We start from the raw sequence: 17358 nt of genomic DNA, 5'->3' as shown, positions 1-17358 counted from the left end.
TGTGTCATTCCTTGGATCCCAAGGTCCCTAGCCAGTCTGCCTTCTTTTCTCCACCTTCCAGAGTTTTCTTACGTTTGTTCTGTACAATATGTCCAGAGTTTTCACTTGTACTTAACAGGGGGAATCAAGAAGGGTGCATCTACCCCATCTTTCCAGAATCAGAAGTCAAAGCCCTGTTTTTATTGCCTTTTTACGGGTTGACTCTAAATATTTGCCCTTTATTTTATTAATGGTTTTTCATTTTTATTTTAAAAATACCTCTGCATCTGGAGGGCTCCCTGAGCTGGAGAACTGGAGCACCTCCCCAGACTCACGGACTTTCCCAGCCACAGACTCATCTTTCTGGAAGTCCTTCCGATATCCAAGATGGCGGCAGCCTAGGCCACGCCTCTCCGAAGATGGCGACGCATAGGCCACGCCTCAATGAAGATGGCGACAGCATAGGCCACGCCTCTCCAAAGATGGCGACAGCATAGGCCACGCCTCAATGAAGATGGCGGCAGCCTAGGCCACGCCTCTCCGTGGCATTTTCGGGCTGTGACGTTTCATTACTTAAGGAGGTGAGACCCTTGTTCGTGGTAGCCTACTCTTGGCAATGGACAGTCACACCTGACCAGGAATTTAATCCAATTCTGTTTTGTTTCTAGTGAATAGTCAGTGGGTATAATTACATGGATGAGCTTTGTAACTGTAACTTTTGTGACCAAAATTACTCCCCCAAACTCTTGGTTCTGTAGAGTGCAAGCCTACTCAGTTAGCTTATGCCAAAACGGGGCCAGCCGTAACGCAGCTCCTCCTAACCTCTCATGGCCCAGCAAGGCACCTCTGGGAGCCAGACGGAGCCAGGAAGGTGGGCCTGACAGGCACCTCGCTTCTTGCCACTTAGTGAAAACCGGAACCTTGCATCTGCACATGAGGAAGACTCTGCAGGTCACTTTGGTTGCTGTTAGCTGCCGTGGAGTCAGCCCCTAACTCACAGCAACCCCACGCACAATGGACGGTCCTGCGCCATCTCCGTGATCAGGGTGGATCGGACTGTTGTGATCTATAGGGTTTTCACTGGCTGATTTTCAGAAGTAGATCACCAGGCCTTTCTTCCCAGTCTGTCTTAGTCTGGAAGCTCTGCTGAAACCTGTTCAGCATCACGGCAACACGCAAGCTTCCACTGACGACTGGGTGGTAGCTGCACATCAGGGGCATTGGTCAGGAATCGAACTCGGGTCTCCTGCTTGGAAAGCGAGAATTCTACCACTGAACTGCCAATTACACCCACCAACTAACCAAAAGAAAGAAAAGTGAATTAAATTCCCAGTTTTTTACTATGCAGATGTATCAGCAGGCCCCCTTCTCTCTCTGACAGCTTCATAATGCATTAAGGACCCTTTTGTCCACCAGGAAAGACAGATCATCTCTTTCTCCTACGTTTTGGACGCACCCACCGCCCTCCTAAAGAGACAACCCTGAGCACAGACAGAAATATCCAGGACAAAAAGGCAGCGGAATGAAAACACTCTTTATTCCTTTCTCCCAAATGGGTCAAGGGGAAAGGCGTTTCAGGGTTGAAAGGCAAGCACACCAGATTGGATAAACGCTTTTAAAAAGCAGAATTCTAAAATCTGGAAATAAAATCAGAACCGGCAGCCATAGCAAGTATCCTGAGTGCACTTGCTGTTGTTTGCAAAATGAGCCTAAAGAATTTGTAACCCAGTTTGACTCCAGAAGGGAGCTCTGACCCTAGACCCTGATCTCATCACCCGGTGAGTAAAGCCAAATCCGTGTACCTTCTCCACAGGACCCAAGCAGGAGGTGGCTATGGGGGTGAGATATGAGTATATTCACTTCTCTACCAGAGAAAGATTAACAGGGCTGTGCGACGTGAAAGCACTCGGATTACAGAGGAAGTGCTGTTTGTTTTGCTAGTGTGAAGTGGTGACAATAACACCACATGGAGCCCTGGAGCTGGCTCGGGCATTTCGGGAGAGCTGCAGAGCGCACGCCCACGGCAGAAGTGCGGTGTGGAGTGAGCCTGGCCAAGGGGAGGTCTGCACCCAGGGCTGGTTGGTTCTAGAGGAAACTACCTCTCACCCTCTGACTTCTGGGCAGGAGCTGGCCTGTGCTCGCGGCAGCCCGGTTAAAGCCGTCAGGGAAAGAAGGCAGCAGGGCCTGTCCTGTCTGCAGCAAGAATGCCCACCGTGGATGACATTCTGGAGCACATTGGAGAGTTTCACTTTTTCCAGAAACAAATGTTCTTTCTCTTAGCTCTGTTCTCTGCTTCCTTCACCCCTATCTATGTGGGCATCGTCTTCCTGGGCTTTATCCCCGACCACCACTGCTGGAACCCTGGGGTGGCTGAGCTCAGCCGGCGGTGTGGCTGGCGGCGGGACGAGGAGCTAAACTACACGGTGCCTGGGCTGGGGGCTGCGGGCGATGCCTTCACCCGCCAGTGCCTCAGGTATGAGGTGGATTGGAACCAGAGCACCCTCAGCTGCGTGGACCCGCTGGCCGGCCTGGCCACAAACAGGAGCCACCTGCCACTGGGCCCCTGCAGGCACGGCTGGGTGTACGATACACCTGGCTCCTCCATCGTGACTGAGGTGAGTGGGCCCCATGTAGATGCTCAGGACGTAAAGGAGAGAACAGTGACTGAGCTTTGCTTAAGGAAGACACCAGGGGCACCCCATTCTCATGCCTGTGCCCCAACATACTCTTTGGACTCAAAGTATCTCATAGAATCCTAGTTTCCAAATGAACAAAGCAGCTTCTTATTCGTCTAGATTAGCAAAGACAACATATTCTGACAGTAAAGATTCTAGTTTGTACAAGTCTCAATGGTAAGAAAAAACCCAAACCTACCAGAACTCCTGGCCATAATGCCAGGAAAGGGAATATTCTCAGATGTCCTCTTTTTCCAGAACCCCTACCTCTCCCTCCATTTTCCCATCATGCAGATGGACACCCGAACTTACGGAATTCACCTGAACTGTACCTTACTGTGATACAATGAACTTTTCTTTTGATGGCTATTTCTTTTCCTTTTTAATTAGCTCAAAGTGTCCATATAAAACCCTTCGGCGTTGAGGATTATGCTATGGTACAATTTTTATTAAAACTACACTAAATGTTTAAATTTAGTTGTGAATTCTCATCACAGATACAGAGAAAGCAAAAACTGGAAACTTGCTTTTACTCAAGACAAAGCAAAATGGGGGAATGAAATTAATCTGAGAATACTGAGGAAGACAGGTGCCTGGTTTAATTTAAAACAACTCTTTGGATAATGTGAAGATACTCTGTATGACCAGACATTTCTGGAAGGGGCCTATTTTTAAGGATCTTACTGAGAGCTTGGCTGCTAACCAAAAGTTCGACAGTTCAAATCCACCAGCCACTCCCTGAAAACGCTGTGGAGCAGTTCTACTCTGTCCTATAGGGTCGCTATGGGTGGGAATCGACTCGATGGCAATGGTTTTTTGTTTTTTAAAGTGGTGGAATAGTTATGTAAAATGTGGAGGATCTCAATGTTTCACACCATAAACTTGACAGGGCCTTACAGTGTGGCTAATCTCACCCTACCACACAGAGATGAGGAAACCAAGGCCCAGGGCAAAGCAGTGTCGCCTAAGGCCATAGAGCAAGTGAGTTAGCAGAGAAAGCCCTAGAAGCCTGGTCTCCTGACTTACAGGCCAGCACCTGTTCCTCCCGTGCCTCTTAATCCAAACGACAGCAAGTGCTGAGGAGCCCAACTTCGGAATGGCAGTATGTGCTTTCCATGTAGCTGCTTGCCCATGTATTAAAATTAGAAAGCAAAACATCGTCTCGTCTATAAATGGAGTAATTAATTACCCAATTCCAGCTGATTTAGCCAGGACCTAATGCACACTCCTGGATGGAGTGCTGAGCAGATTGTGGGGCAAATCTCTTGGAAGGGCAAAGAAAATGAACACAGTAGGAAAACCGTTGGTTGTTTGCCCTTCAGCCACATCAGTTCGATTCAGGTAAGAGTTCATGAGGGCCCCTGGCTGAGTTGTATCTAGCAGGATCCTAATGGGATGTTGGTTTCTTTCTTTTCTGTCTCGGAATACATCTCACACCTGGGCAGTTTAACCTCGTATGTGTCAACTCCTGGATGCTGGATCTGTTTCAGTCGGCGGTGAACGTAGGATTTTTTGTGGGGTCCATGGGGATCGGCTACATAGCAGACAGGTAGGTGTGTGCAAATGTGGTGGAATTGGAGCAGTCCCACAGATTTGGAAAACACCTGCTCCTGCTTGGAGGACATCCTTCCCCAAAGTTCTTAGACCATGATTTCCTGGTCATCTTTACAATCTTGTATTTTTTCTACTTCATCAATAGTAACGTTGTTGTTATTAGCTACCATTGAGTCGAATCCAATTTTTTATGTACAACAGGATGACACGTTGCCTGGTCGTGCACCAGCTTCATGATCATTGGCATGTTTGAGTCCATTGTTGTAGCTACTGTGTCAATTCATCTCACTGAGAGTTTCCCTCATTTTTGCTAACCCTCTACTTTACCAAACATGATGTCCTTTTCCAGCAACTGGTCTTTCCTGATGATGTGTCCAAAGTAAGTGAGTCAAAGTCTTGACATCCTCACTTCTAAGGAATATTCTGGTTGTGTTTCTTCTAAGACCAATTCGTTCTTTTGGCAGTCCATGGTATGTTCAATATTCTTCACCAACACTAGAGTTCTAGTGCATCAATTCTTCTTCTGTCTTCCTTCTGTATTATCTAACTTTCACAAGGTAGTAATGACTGATATCTTTATTTCCAAACTCAGTGGTCATAGAAGGATGTTGCAGCATTAGGCAGCAATTTTCCCTTGTGGGCTACCTAGAAGCTTAGGGTTAGAAGGGAGAGTAAGAGATGCTTTACTGCCTTTTGTAATTCCCAGTTCATTCTTTGGCCTCACTGCCATGCACCTGGTCATGAGCTTTCAGGGGCTCTGAGCTCTGTTTCAGCCTCTGCTTACCTCTCAGGTCCTGGGAGCCACCAGCCTCAGGCCTGCTGCCAGTCTCCATTTTCCATCTCACCTTGTTGTTGTGTGCTGGCTGTTGAGTCGATTCTGACTCATAAACAAAAAACCAAACCCATTGCCACTGAGTGACTTTATTTGACGGAGTAGAACTGCCCCATAGGGTTTCCTAGGCTGTAATCTTTATGGGAGCAGATTGCCAGGTCTTTCTCCCGCAGAGTGGCTGGTGGGTTCAAACCGCTGACCTTTCAGTTAGCAGCTAAGTGCTTAACCATTGTGGCACCAGGGCTCCTTCTGTCTCACCTTAGCCCACTGGATTGCAGGCTTCTTAGACTGGGTCCCTGGGCCAGGTGTAACTGTAAGCAAGGATTGTAGACTGTAATTTGGTGAAAGAGGACAGGGTCTGTCAACACTAAGAGATGTGGACATCCACCTCCGTAGTGTCAGGGTCTGGGAGGGTACAAAGAGTTAATGCACTCAGCTGCTAACTGAAAGATTAGAGGTTCCAGTCCACCCAGAGGCTCCTTGGAAGAAAGGCTTGGTGATCTACTTCCAAATAAACCAGCCACTGAAAACTGTATGGAGCACAGTTCTACACGGGGTTGCCATCAGTGGGGATTGACTCAGTGGCAGTTGTTAGGGGTGGTGCGGTATATGTCTATAATGTTTTACTTTGCAATAAATGGTAAGTAAGCTTTATGCTTGTAGTCTTCCCACCGTTCCCCAACTATATCTGTGATATAAACTCAAACATATAAGTAAATATTAAATATAAGTAGAATATTTTCTCTGATTATATTTGTCAGGCTGGATTAAAACTTGCTAAACTGTTAAAGGAGCCTTGGTGGCACAGTGTTTAAGATCTACGGCTGCTAACCAAAAGGTCGGCAATTCCAATCCACCTGCTGCTCCTTGGAAACACAATGGAGCAATGCTACACTGTTCTATAGGGTCACTGCGAGTCAAACTTGACTCATCCGCAACAGGTGTGGTTTTTGGTAAACAGTTAAAGATGACCAGCAATGGCCTATTGTGCCCCACCCCTGACGTGTCTACACTGCTACAGGGACCTGGCCATCAGGCATCAGAAGGGAAGAAGGATAATAAGCAAGGGGGCTGTCCATGCCAACACTCCCACCATCACACTGCGTTCCTATCAGTCTCCCTGTCAGGGCTGCTCCTATGGCTTGTGAGGTGAGAGGAAGGTCATTCCTTTTTAGTTTTATTGCCACAGAATTGAGGCCAACGTGTTTGGAGATGACCCAGGAAGTCAGGAGAGACACATTAACAACTGGAGGGAGGGCCAGAGTCCAGGCTGCACTCACTGGCCGGCCAGCAGGCTCCTTGCTCCATCCCTCCCTGTAAGGGACAGATACTAACTCAGCTAGCTAGAGAGGTGTGGGCGAAGGGGGGACTGAGAGCCTCAGACCACAAGTAACTGAATTAATTATTCTCAACCCACTCGAAGAGTAGGAGACCTGTTAAAACTCTCTACCAACAGCACATTCCTGCATTATAATCTCTGTCAATTATCCACCGGCTTAAATGACTTCATTATTGTGCTCCTGTTGTTGAAATCTCCCAGGTGAAATGATTACTCATGATTCTTCCCCCAAAAGGCTGTATACTCACGACAAGTTTGTTTTCTTAAACTGTCTGAAGTTTGGGTGGTTGCTTCCCCTTCTTTTGTTCTGTTCATATAAGAGCTTGAAAACAGAGCTAAAACAATAACTGCCATAGAGTTCCAAGAAAATAGGAAATTTATCCTCTGCACACCTAGTGCCTCCTTCGGAGCAATATTCAGATTTTGTACACTAGGACAAGAACCTCATGGGGCCTCATTTTATGTTATGGATCAAACTAACACTAAATAAAACAGATTATTTTCTATGAAGAATTTTTTAAATATGCCCTAACTGCTGGTTAGGGTGTCTTTAAGAACAACACCAGGAGGACGTTACAAAAAGTGGTGAGAATATTGAGTCTTACACTAAGCCAACTTTTGAGTGTCAGCTTTGCAAAAGGAAGAGAGGGTGGGCCAGAGGAAGGAAGGGTCATGTGTTAGAGAATTTGAAAATAAATGTTTTATAAAATGTCTAACTTATTTCATCACCCATGACCTCCGAAAGAATGGCTTAAGTATCACTTGACAAAAAAGTGATCCCTCACCGATTCCAAGCTTTGCACTCTAATGATCAGTAATTCTAAGTGCTGTGTTCTGTGGCATACTTGTCAATGTTTAACACCCGGTCCTCCGAGGGGACATGCTCTCGGCTGCAATGTCTGCTGATTTCTGTGGTGTAAGTCCTCTCACTGTGGTTGATTTCAAGCCACCTAAATGAGGTCACTGAACACAGAGTCGGCTAGAGATGTGCAACAACATACAGCATTTCCCCCATTCGGAGACAATATACGAAATAACCACAAGTACGTAGATAACAGTCAACATAGAAAAATAATTAGGAAGCAATACGTTTTGCGTATTTGTTACCTTTTTAATATAATTTATTTTATCATTCTTGTTAGTTGCCATTCAGTTGGCTCCATCTCATGGCCTTTATATATAACAGAACTCTACGTTGCCCAGTCCTAGGCCATCTCCCTGATCATTTGTGTGTTTGAGTCCACTGTTGTGGCCATAACATAGTCATGCCTTCCGACCTAGGGGGGCCCTTCTTCCAGAACTACACTGGACAATATTCTAATGTGATCCATAAGATTTTCACTGGCTAATTTTCAGAAGTGGATCACCAGGCCTTTCTTCCTAGTCTGTCTCACTCTGGGAGCTCCACTGAAACCTGTCAACCGTGGGTGACTCTACCTGCTGGTGTTTGAAATATCAGTGGCATGGCTTCCAGCATCATAGCAACATGCAAGCCACCACAGTACAACAAACTGACAAGTGGGTGGTGGGATTTTATTGTAAGTGTATATAATTTAATTTTTAATAATGGCTGTGTTTAACAACTAGCTTACAAACATTCTGAAAGTATAATAATCAGCTCTTGAGAACCAGCACACCCCTGATCAAAGCAGAATCAAAGTCCCAGCAGGTTGCAGTCTAACTCACCCAACTACGTCTGAAACAATTTCTCCACTGCCTATTATGCGGGAGTCACCGTATCGGGCATCCTGCTATGTCATAGCTCACTTAGGATCTTAACAGTGTTTTAAGTAGATTTTATCATCCCCCATTTACAAATGAGGAAAGCGAAGCAGTGAAATCAAAGAAGGGCTTCCCTGTTTTATCTGTTTGTTTTTCATTTAACCACTTAAGTGGTTCTGCTGGGGGGAAAATGTCTGGAAACTACTATTCCAGATAGGCAAAAATTCTCCTTTGTTGTTAGGTGCAGTTGAGTTGGTTTCCACTCATAGCGACCTTACATATTACAGAACGAAACATGGCTTGGTCCTGCACCATCCTCACAATCATTGGTATGTTTGAGCCCATTACTGCAGCAAACATTTCTCCTAACTGTACCTGATTGTTTAATAAAAAAAAAAAAAAAAATAGCCCTGTATTATTACTTGGAACATGTCTGTCCCCCAGTGGCACTTTTCTGCAGCGTGGATTTGGTTTTCTGAAGGTTTTCATGCACTCAGGTTCAAAGGATGACTATGCCCTCGCATCACCAAAGAATTTTGTCCATTAACAGCAGCATTGCCGTGGTGCTTCGTTGAGTGCCTAAATCAGCTATGAAGCTGAGCAATTACTGCTTAAGCGAGAGTACAAATAACACTGGCTATAAAGTCTTCGAGTGTAAAGGTTTGGATGGGAGAATGTGGGAAGAAAGGCTAAAAAATGTATGTTGAGATGTGACTTTGGAGGCTGGAGTAAGAAGGGATGGAGTTGTAGACTTACCATGAGAACCACTGACCGAGGATTAAGAAATGATGTGACCAAAACAGGGTTTAAAACATTTGATGACTTACATTAGTTACTGATGAGGTTGTTTGACCTTAGAATTTAAGATTTAAAACATTAAATTCCAAAATAATTACTAATGATGTGATGGCTTATTTTCAAATGGGTTAGTTATTATTTGAAACGGTCACTAGTACATAAACCCCAAAATCAAATCCATCGCACTCAAGTCAATTCCAACTCACAGCGACCCTATGGGACAGAGTAGAACTGCCCCACAGGGTTTCCGAGGAGCCCTGGTGGATTCAAACTGATGACCTTTTGGTTAGCAGCTGAGCTATTAACCACTACACCACCAGGGTTTTCCACTAGTTAAGGACAATTAAAAACTGTTTATCCACCATTAGAACGTGTGATTCTCATGACATACAGCACTCATTACTATTCAGATTGAAGTGGATAAATCAAGATTAAATAAAACATTGTTTTCTATGAAGATTTTTTCTTTTTAATACCCACTAACAGATGATTAAAGGAGCCCTGGTAGCACAATGGTTAAGCTTTTGGCTGCTAACCAAAAAGTTGGCAGTTCGAACCCACCAGTCGCTCCCCAAGAGAAAGATGTGGCTATCTGCTCCCATAAAGATTTCAGCCATGGAAACCCTATGAGGCAGTTCTACTCTGTTACATGAGCTCACTATGAGTTGGAATCAACTTGACAGCACCCAACAACAATAACATGTGATTAGTATGCCTTTTAGAGCAAAACCATTGGACATCATGAAAATAAGAGTGCTGAGGCCAACCCCAAGTCAACTTTCTGAGAGCCAGCTTTGTAAATGGAGGGAAGAAAAAGAGAGAGCGAGGGCTGGAGACTCTGTGCCAAGCTCCTTATTTTAATATCTCACTTAATTCTCCTGTCACCTGGGTCAGATAGTATTTTCCGGATGAAATTGAGAAAGGTTGAGTAACTTGCCAAAAATCGTAGTAAGTGGTAAAGTCAAGATTAAACCCAAGTTTCCAACTTTTCTTCCACTCTGTGTACTCAGACAGCTCTCCCAAGGCCCTCAAAGAAATTTGTGGAAGCCGTCTCAGTGTCCTGGGGCCACCATGACAAAACACCACAAAGTGAGGTTTAAAGAACAGAAAGTCATTGTTCCACAGCTCTGGAGCTGGAAGTTCAAAATCAGGGTGTCGGCAAGGCCACATTCTTTCCATCCACCCCAGGGGAAGATCCTTCCTTGTCCTTTCTACCTTCCAGTCACCGCTGGTGTGTCTTGGTGTTCCTTTGCTTCTTGTACCTTCACATGGAGTCTTCCCCTGTGGGACTCTGTTTCTGCGTCTGTTTGCCCTTTTTGTTGTTGTTGAAAACATACACAGAAGAACATATATACCAATTCAACGATTTCTACATGTACAGTTCGGTAACATCAGTTACATCCTTCAAGTTGTGTAACCATCCTCACCCTCCTTTTCCAAGTCATTTCTCCCCTGTGAACAAACTCACTGCTCCCTAAATTTTCTGTCTAAACTTTCAAGTTGCTGGTGTCAGTTTGATCCCATATTAATAGATCTTCAAAGAGCACAATGTTCAAGGCAGACATTCTTTAATAGTTAAGCTAAACTAATATTTGGTTTTAAGAAGAAGGTATAAGGTTTAAAGATTATCTCAGGGCAACAGTTTCAGGAGTTTATCCAGCCTCCATGGCACCAGAAATTCTGGGTTCTACGAGAATCTGAAAACCTGTTCTGCATTTTTCCCTTTTTGATCAGGATTCTTCTATGGAATCTTTGATCAAAACACTCAGTAATGGTAGCCAGGCACCGATCTGTTCCTCTGGTCTCCTGGCAAAGGAAGCAGTTGTTCATTCCATTTTCTCTTCCTGTTTTGGACTCTCCTTCTTCCTCCGTTGCTCCAGACAAATAGAGATCAATTGTTATACCTTGAATGGCCACTTGAAAGCTTTTAAGACTCCAGGCACTACACTACAATCTAGGAAGTAGAACAGAAGCCCTAAAAACTATATTAGGGCAATTAACTGGAATGTCCCATGAAATTATGACCTATAACTGCAAACACCAAATCCCATAAGCTGTTTGGTTGTACATAAGCAGCCTCAGCAGCTATTCTTCTTTTTTTGTCATTATTGTAAACATGTGTATCACACAACTTTGCCAATTCAAACTTTTTACAGGTGTACAACTTATGGACGGTGATTACATTAATTGACTGTGCAACCCGACCCTTAATCAATGTGATATTTCCATCACTGTAAACCAAAACTCAGTACTTAATAAGCAGTAATCCTCTCTCTCCCTTTCCCTCCTGCCCCTGGTAATGACTAAAAACTTTGGTCTCTATACATTTGCTTCTTCTTGCCTTTTTATATAAATGAAGTTATACAATATTTACCCTTTTGTGATTGACTTATTTTACTCAGCATAATGTCTTCAAGCTCCATCCATATTGTAGCATGTATCAAGACTTCCTTTTTCTTACTGGCTGAGTAGTTTCCCATTGTATGTACGTGCCTCATTTGTTTATCCATTCATCCATTGATAGGCATTTAGGTTGTTTCCACCTTCTGGCTATTGTGAATGGTGCTGCAATGAACATCGGCATACAAGTATCTGTTTGAGCCTTTGCTTTTAAATCTTTTAGTATATACCTAAGAGTCAAATTGCTGGGTCATGGGGTAGTTCTATTTTTTAAGTTTTTGAGGAACCACCATATTGCTTTCTACAACAGCTGTACCGTTTTGCATTTCCACCAGCAGTGGATAAAAAGGGTTCCAATTTTCCCACATCCTCACCCACTTTTGTTATTTTCTGTTTTATTATTATTATTATTTTATCTTAGCAATCCTAAAAAAAAAAAAAAAAAAAATAGTGGGAGTTAAATGGTATCTCATTATGGTTTTGGTTTGCATCTCTCTGATGGCAAATGACATTGAGCATATTTTCATGTGTTTGATGGCTATTTGAATGTCCTCTTTAGTGAAATGTCTATTCAAGTCCTTTGCCCACTTTATGATTGGTTGTTTACTTTTTTATTAAGTTGTTGAAGTTTATATGTATTTTGGTTATTAGATTCTTATCGGATATATGGTTTCCAAAGATACTTTCCCAAACAGTAGCTTGTCTTTCACTTTTTTGGTGAAGTCTTTTGATGAACAAAAGTTTTTAATTTTTATGAGGTCCCTGTGTTAAGCTGGGTTTTCTAGAGAAGCAAAACCAGTAAAATGTATGAATATATAGAGAGAGATTTATACCAAGGAAATGGCTAATGGGGTTGTAAAGGCTGGAATGTCTCAAGTCTGTGAATCAGGATAGAGGCTTCTCCTGATTCATGCAGCTGCAGGGGCTGGCAAACTCAAGATCAGCAGGTTGGAGAACAGGGCTTTTGCTCACAGGCTGTGAAGACTGATGAATCCCAATATCAGTAGGCAAGACCCCAAGGCTTCTCCTGATTCACGTAGCTACAGGGGCTGGTGAACCCAAGATCAGCAGGCCAGAGAGCAAGGTTCTTGCTTACAGACTACGAAAATCAATGAATCCCAAGATTGGTAGGCAAGACTGCAGGTAAGCTGCTAGCTCAAGTCCCAAGAACTGGAGGTCAGACAAACAGGAGCTAGCTGCAGGATCCAGCACAAGCAAAAGCCAGAATGTCCATTTATACTCAGATGCAGGCCACATGCCCAAGGAAACTCCCTCTCAACAGATTGGCTACTCACAGCAGATCCCATCATGGGGGTGATCACATAACAAATATCCACAGGAAAGGAATCACAATATCATACGGCTGCCAAAACACTGAGCATCATGGCCTAGCCAAGTTGACACATAATCTTAACCATCACAGTCCCATTGATTTATCTTGTCTTTTTCTGTTTGTGCTTTTGTTATTGTATTAGATAATTCATTGTTTAAAGCTAAGCCCAACAGCATAGCCCCTGCATTTTCTTCTAAGATGTTATGGTTTTAGTTTTTACATTTAGATTCTTAATCCATTTTGAATTTTTTGTGTGTATGTATGGTATGAGGCATGGGTTCTGTTTCATTTTCTGCTTGTGGAAATCCAATTTTCCCAACTTCGTTTACTGAAGGCTGCTCTTTCCCCCCAAATACACTTAGCATGGTTGTCAAAACTCAGTTGAGGACAGGTGGAGCCAACACGGTACACCAGACAGATGCGTCATATTGCCTCTCTGCAGCAAAGACCCAAAACACTAAGTAAAACAGATACAAATGTCAATCTTGGGACCCTAAGCATCAAATGAAGGGATAAAGAACTAGATCAAACACCTAGTGGAATAAGAAATTGAAGGAATACGGACAATGAGTTGAGATATGGTCTGGAGGTCCCTTCCCAACTAACATGGCACATTGTCACCATCTTGGAGCACGGCCAAAAACGACCCCAGACAGAAGGTACAGGAAGACAACTTCATGGTGCTCCCAGTAGGAGACAGAGCACCTGGTAACCAGAGAAATACACTTTCCCACCCTTCACCCTTCTGCCCCATACACCACTCCTATCTCTTCCTAACAGGCCACACCATGCCACTTGGCTAGAGAGCTACTGGCCCACCACCAGCCCAGGTCTGCCCTGCTCCACCTGCCGTCTCCTGATGTGTCATTTTTTTTCCCTTTCCTCTTTTCTTTCTCCCTTCCACTTAGCCCCATATGCCTCCCCGACCCCTTCCTATGGGTCACATCATGCTGCTCAGCTAGAGAGATACCAGCCCACCATCACTCCAGGTCTGCCATGTCCCCATCTACTGGCTCCTGCCATGCCTTTTTTCCCCTTTCTTCCTTTTCTTTCACCCTCCCCTCTAGTCCTGTATCCCACCTCTACCCCTTGCTATCGAGCCAAGCCACTCCTCCTTGACTAGAGAGCCACCAGTCTGCCACCAGCCTAGATTCACCCCATCCCCACCCACCAGCTCCTGCCATGCCATTTTCCCACTTTCTTTCTTTTCCTTTTTCCTCCCACCTAGCCCTGAATGCTACCTCTACCCCTTCCTTCTGGGCCACAGTGCACCACCATGGGTAGAGAGCCACCAGCCAGCTGCAGCCCCAGATGCCACTTGCTGTTTTTCAACATGCCATCTTTTTCCTTTTCTTTATCCCCCACCCCCACCCCTGTACACCATCTCTACCCCTTCCCACAGGGTCACACTACACCACTGCATCTAGAGAGGCACCAGTCTGCCACTAGCCCACGTCCACATCGCCCCCACCTGCTGACCTCTGCTGTGCCATTTTTTCTTCTTCCCTTTCTTCCTTTTTTTCTCCCTCCCCATATACCACCTCCTCCCTTTCCACCAGCCATGCTGCACCACTGTGGCTAGAGAGCCACAGCCCACCACTTTCTACCTCCCATAATCCACCTGCCTGCCCTTCCCACCACCCCCAGGTCCACCGTCCCCCTGGCTATCCTTTTTTTCTTTATCTCTCTTCTCTTCCTTTCCCTCACCTAGCCCCTTCCTGCCAGCTGTCACCACACCACCACAGCTAGAGTGTCCAGCTCAGGTCCACCACCACACTGGGCCTGCACTACCCACTTGACAAGCTGCTGAACAGTAGACAGTGAGCCCATAACACTCCCGGTCCAACACCTCCACCTATCTGGCGAGAGGTTACGAAATCTCCCACACCGATAGTCTAACATTATAAGGCCCACCCACTCCTCCTTCAGCCACCTTGACAAACCAGTGTACATTGAAGCTGGTACACCCTGCCTGCTGCTGCCCTGCCCACTCAGGCAAGGTGACGAGAGCTATCATGCCCGCAGACGAGCAAGCAGCAAAGTACTCCTGGCCTGCCTACCCTGACATATCAAAAACATACAAAGAAGCAAGACAAAACAAACAATCAATACATAAATCAATAAGTAAAGAAAATAATAACCTTAATGTCTTGTAGACAGCAGACAATATCGAAACATATATATATATCTAAAAGCAGGACAAGATGGCTCCAGATAAACAGAAATTAAGGGAATCCATTTAAAAAAAAAAAAAAAAAACCCAAACTTACAAGAAATATTAAAGGGCATCCTTTGGTTAGAGAACCAACAACATGAGACAACAGCTGGAGTCTAGGACACAGGACAGCATCAGCCAGATACCAACCTAGGTAAAGAACTCTCAATAATAAAACAAAGTAAAAGACTTAAAACAGGGAAAAAGAGAAATCAATCTGTAAATGACCACAATGTCAAAACAATAAAAGGGAGACTAAATGGTGTAGGTATAAAACTTTCAAATGGAGAGGAAGTCAAGGCTATATCAAGTAATAAGAGACTGGTTCAAACTTAGGAAGATAGGGATAAATTTCAAGGTAACCACAAAGAAAGTTAAAAAACCTATTTATCAGAATAGAAAAGAAGGAAAACAAAATATCAGTATATACAAAATCTATAATAACAAAAGAAAAGAAAAAAAATCCACAAACAAAAGGAACTCACCACAGGAAAGCAAGAGGAACAAAGAAAAAGTCACCACCACAAAAAATAAAAAAGCACAACAATACAAAAGCAATAAACTCATACATATTGATAGTCACACTGAATGTAAATGGCTTAAATGCACCTGTAGAGAGACATAGACTAGCAGAATGGGTATAAAGCACAACCCATCAATATGCTGTCTACAAGAGACATAGCTTAGACATGAAGACATAAATATATTAAACATCAAAGGGTGGAAAACAATATATCAAGCAAACAGTAACCCAAAAAGGGTAGAAGTGGCAATACTAATCTCAAAGAGACTTTAAGGCAAAATTAACCACAAAAGACAAGGAAGGACATCATATAATGATTAAAGGGACAATCCACTAAGAAGACATAACCCTTAATCAATATCTACACACCCAGCAACAGGGCTCCAAAATATGTAAAACAAACTGTAACAACACTGAAAAGAGAAATACACCATTGCACAATAGTAGGAGACTTCAACACACCACTCTTGGTAAAGGACAGAACATCTAGAAAGAAACTCAACAAAGATACAGAATATCTAAAAGCCAAATCAACGGACTTGACCTCATAGACATATATAGAATACTCCACCCAATAGCAGCAAAGTATGCATGAAACATTCTCCAGAATAGACTACAATTTAGGCCACAGAGCAACCCTCAATAAATTCCAGAAAAATCAAAATAATACAAAGCATTCTCTCTGACAGCAATGCCATAAAAGTATAAATCAATAACAGAAAGAACAAGAAAAAAAATCAAATACATGGAAACTAAACAACACCTTGCTTAAAAACAACTGAATAGTAGAAGAAATCAAAGAGGAAATTAAAAAATTCCTAGAATTAAACAAGAATGAAAATACATCATACCAAAACCTTCAGGACAGAATAAAGGCAGTGCTCGGAGTTCAATTTTTAGTAAATAAAAAAAATAAATAATTTTTTTTTTTTTTTTTTTAATTTTTAGTAAATGCACACATCAAAAGGAGCCCTGGTGGCACAGTAGGTAAAAGCTACGGCTGCTGACCAAAAGGTCAGTAGTATGAAGATACCACCCACTCCTTGGAAACTCTACGAATAAGTTCTACTCTGTCCTATAATGCTGCTATGAGTTGGAATCAACTCGACTGCAATGGGTTTGGGTTTGGTTTTTTTTGTTTGTTTGTTTTTTGGTTTACACTTCAAAAAAGAAGAATGGGTCAAAGTCATAATGTTAGCTCTACAACTTAAACAAATAGAAAGAGAGCAGCAAAAGAAGCCCTCAGGCATCAGAAGAAAGGAATTAATAAAGATTAGAGCAGAAATAATGAAAAAGGGAACAGAAAAGTAATAGAAAGAATCGACAAGACCAAAAGTTGGTTCTTTGAAAAGATCTACAAACCACTGGCCAAAGTGACAAACAAAAACAGGAGAGGAACCAAATAACCCAAATAAGAAATGAGATGTTAGCCATTACAACAGATACAACTGAAACAAAAAGGACCATAACAGAGTACTATGAAAAAATACTTTAGCAAATTTGAAAACATAGAGAAAATGGACAAATTTCTAGAAACACACTGTCTAACTAAACTAACACAAGCTAAGATAGAAAATCTGAACAGATCCATAACAAGAGAAGAGATTGAAAAGAGTTGTCATGGATTGAATTATGTCCCCCCAAAAAAGTGTGTATCAATTTGGTTAGGCCGTGATTCCAAGTATTGTGTGATTTTCCTGTATGTTGTACATCCTGCCTCTATGATGTTAATGAAGGAGGATGGGCACGTTAGTGAAGCAGGACTCAATCTACAAGATTGGATTGTGTCTTGAGGCAATCTCTTGCGATATAAAAAGAGAAGTGAGCAAAGAGACAGGGGGACTTCATACCACCAAGAAAGCAGTGCCAGGAGCAGAGCACATCCTTTGGACCTGGGGTCCCTATGAGAGAAGCTCCTAGTTTGGGGGAAGATTGATGAGAAGGCCAACAGAGAGAGAAAGCTGATGCCCTGAATTTGAAATTTTAGC

General features: G+C 43.3%; 1 protein-coding gene across 1 annotated transcript in view; it reads left to right on the top strand.

The window, feature by feature from the left end:
* The first annotated feature begins 2183 nt into the window (after window positions 1-2183).
* Window positions 2184-17358, top strand: part of SLC22A2 (solute carrier family 22 member 2) — a 54757-nt gene continuing 39582 nt past the window's right edge. The window contains exons 1-2 of the mRNA XM_064293013.1: window positions 2184-2594; window positions 4100-4203. Of these exons, the coding sequence (XP_064149083.1) occupies window positions 2184-2594; window positions 4100-4203 (515 nt within the window). The remainder of the gene's footprint in view (window positions 2595-4099; window positions 4204-17358) is intronic.

Source organism: Loxodonta africana, chromosome 1, assembly GCF_030014295.1.
Source record: "Loxodonta africana isolate mLoxAfr1 chromosome 1, mLoxAfr1.hap2, whole genome shotgun sequence".
In the NCBI taxonomy this organism is placed as follows: domain Eukaryota; kingdom Metazoa; phylum Chordata; class Mammalia; order Proboscidea; family Elephantidae; genus Loxodonta; species Loxodonta africana.
This window is presented reverse-complemented; position numbering and strand designations above follow the sequence as displayed.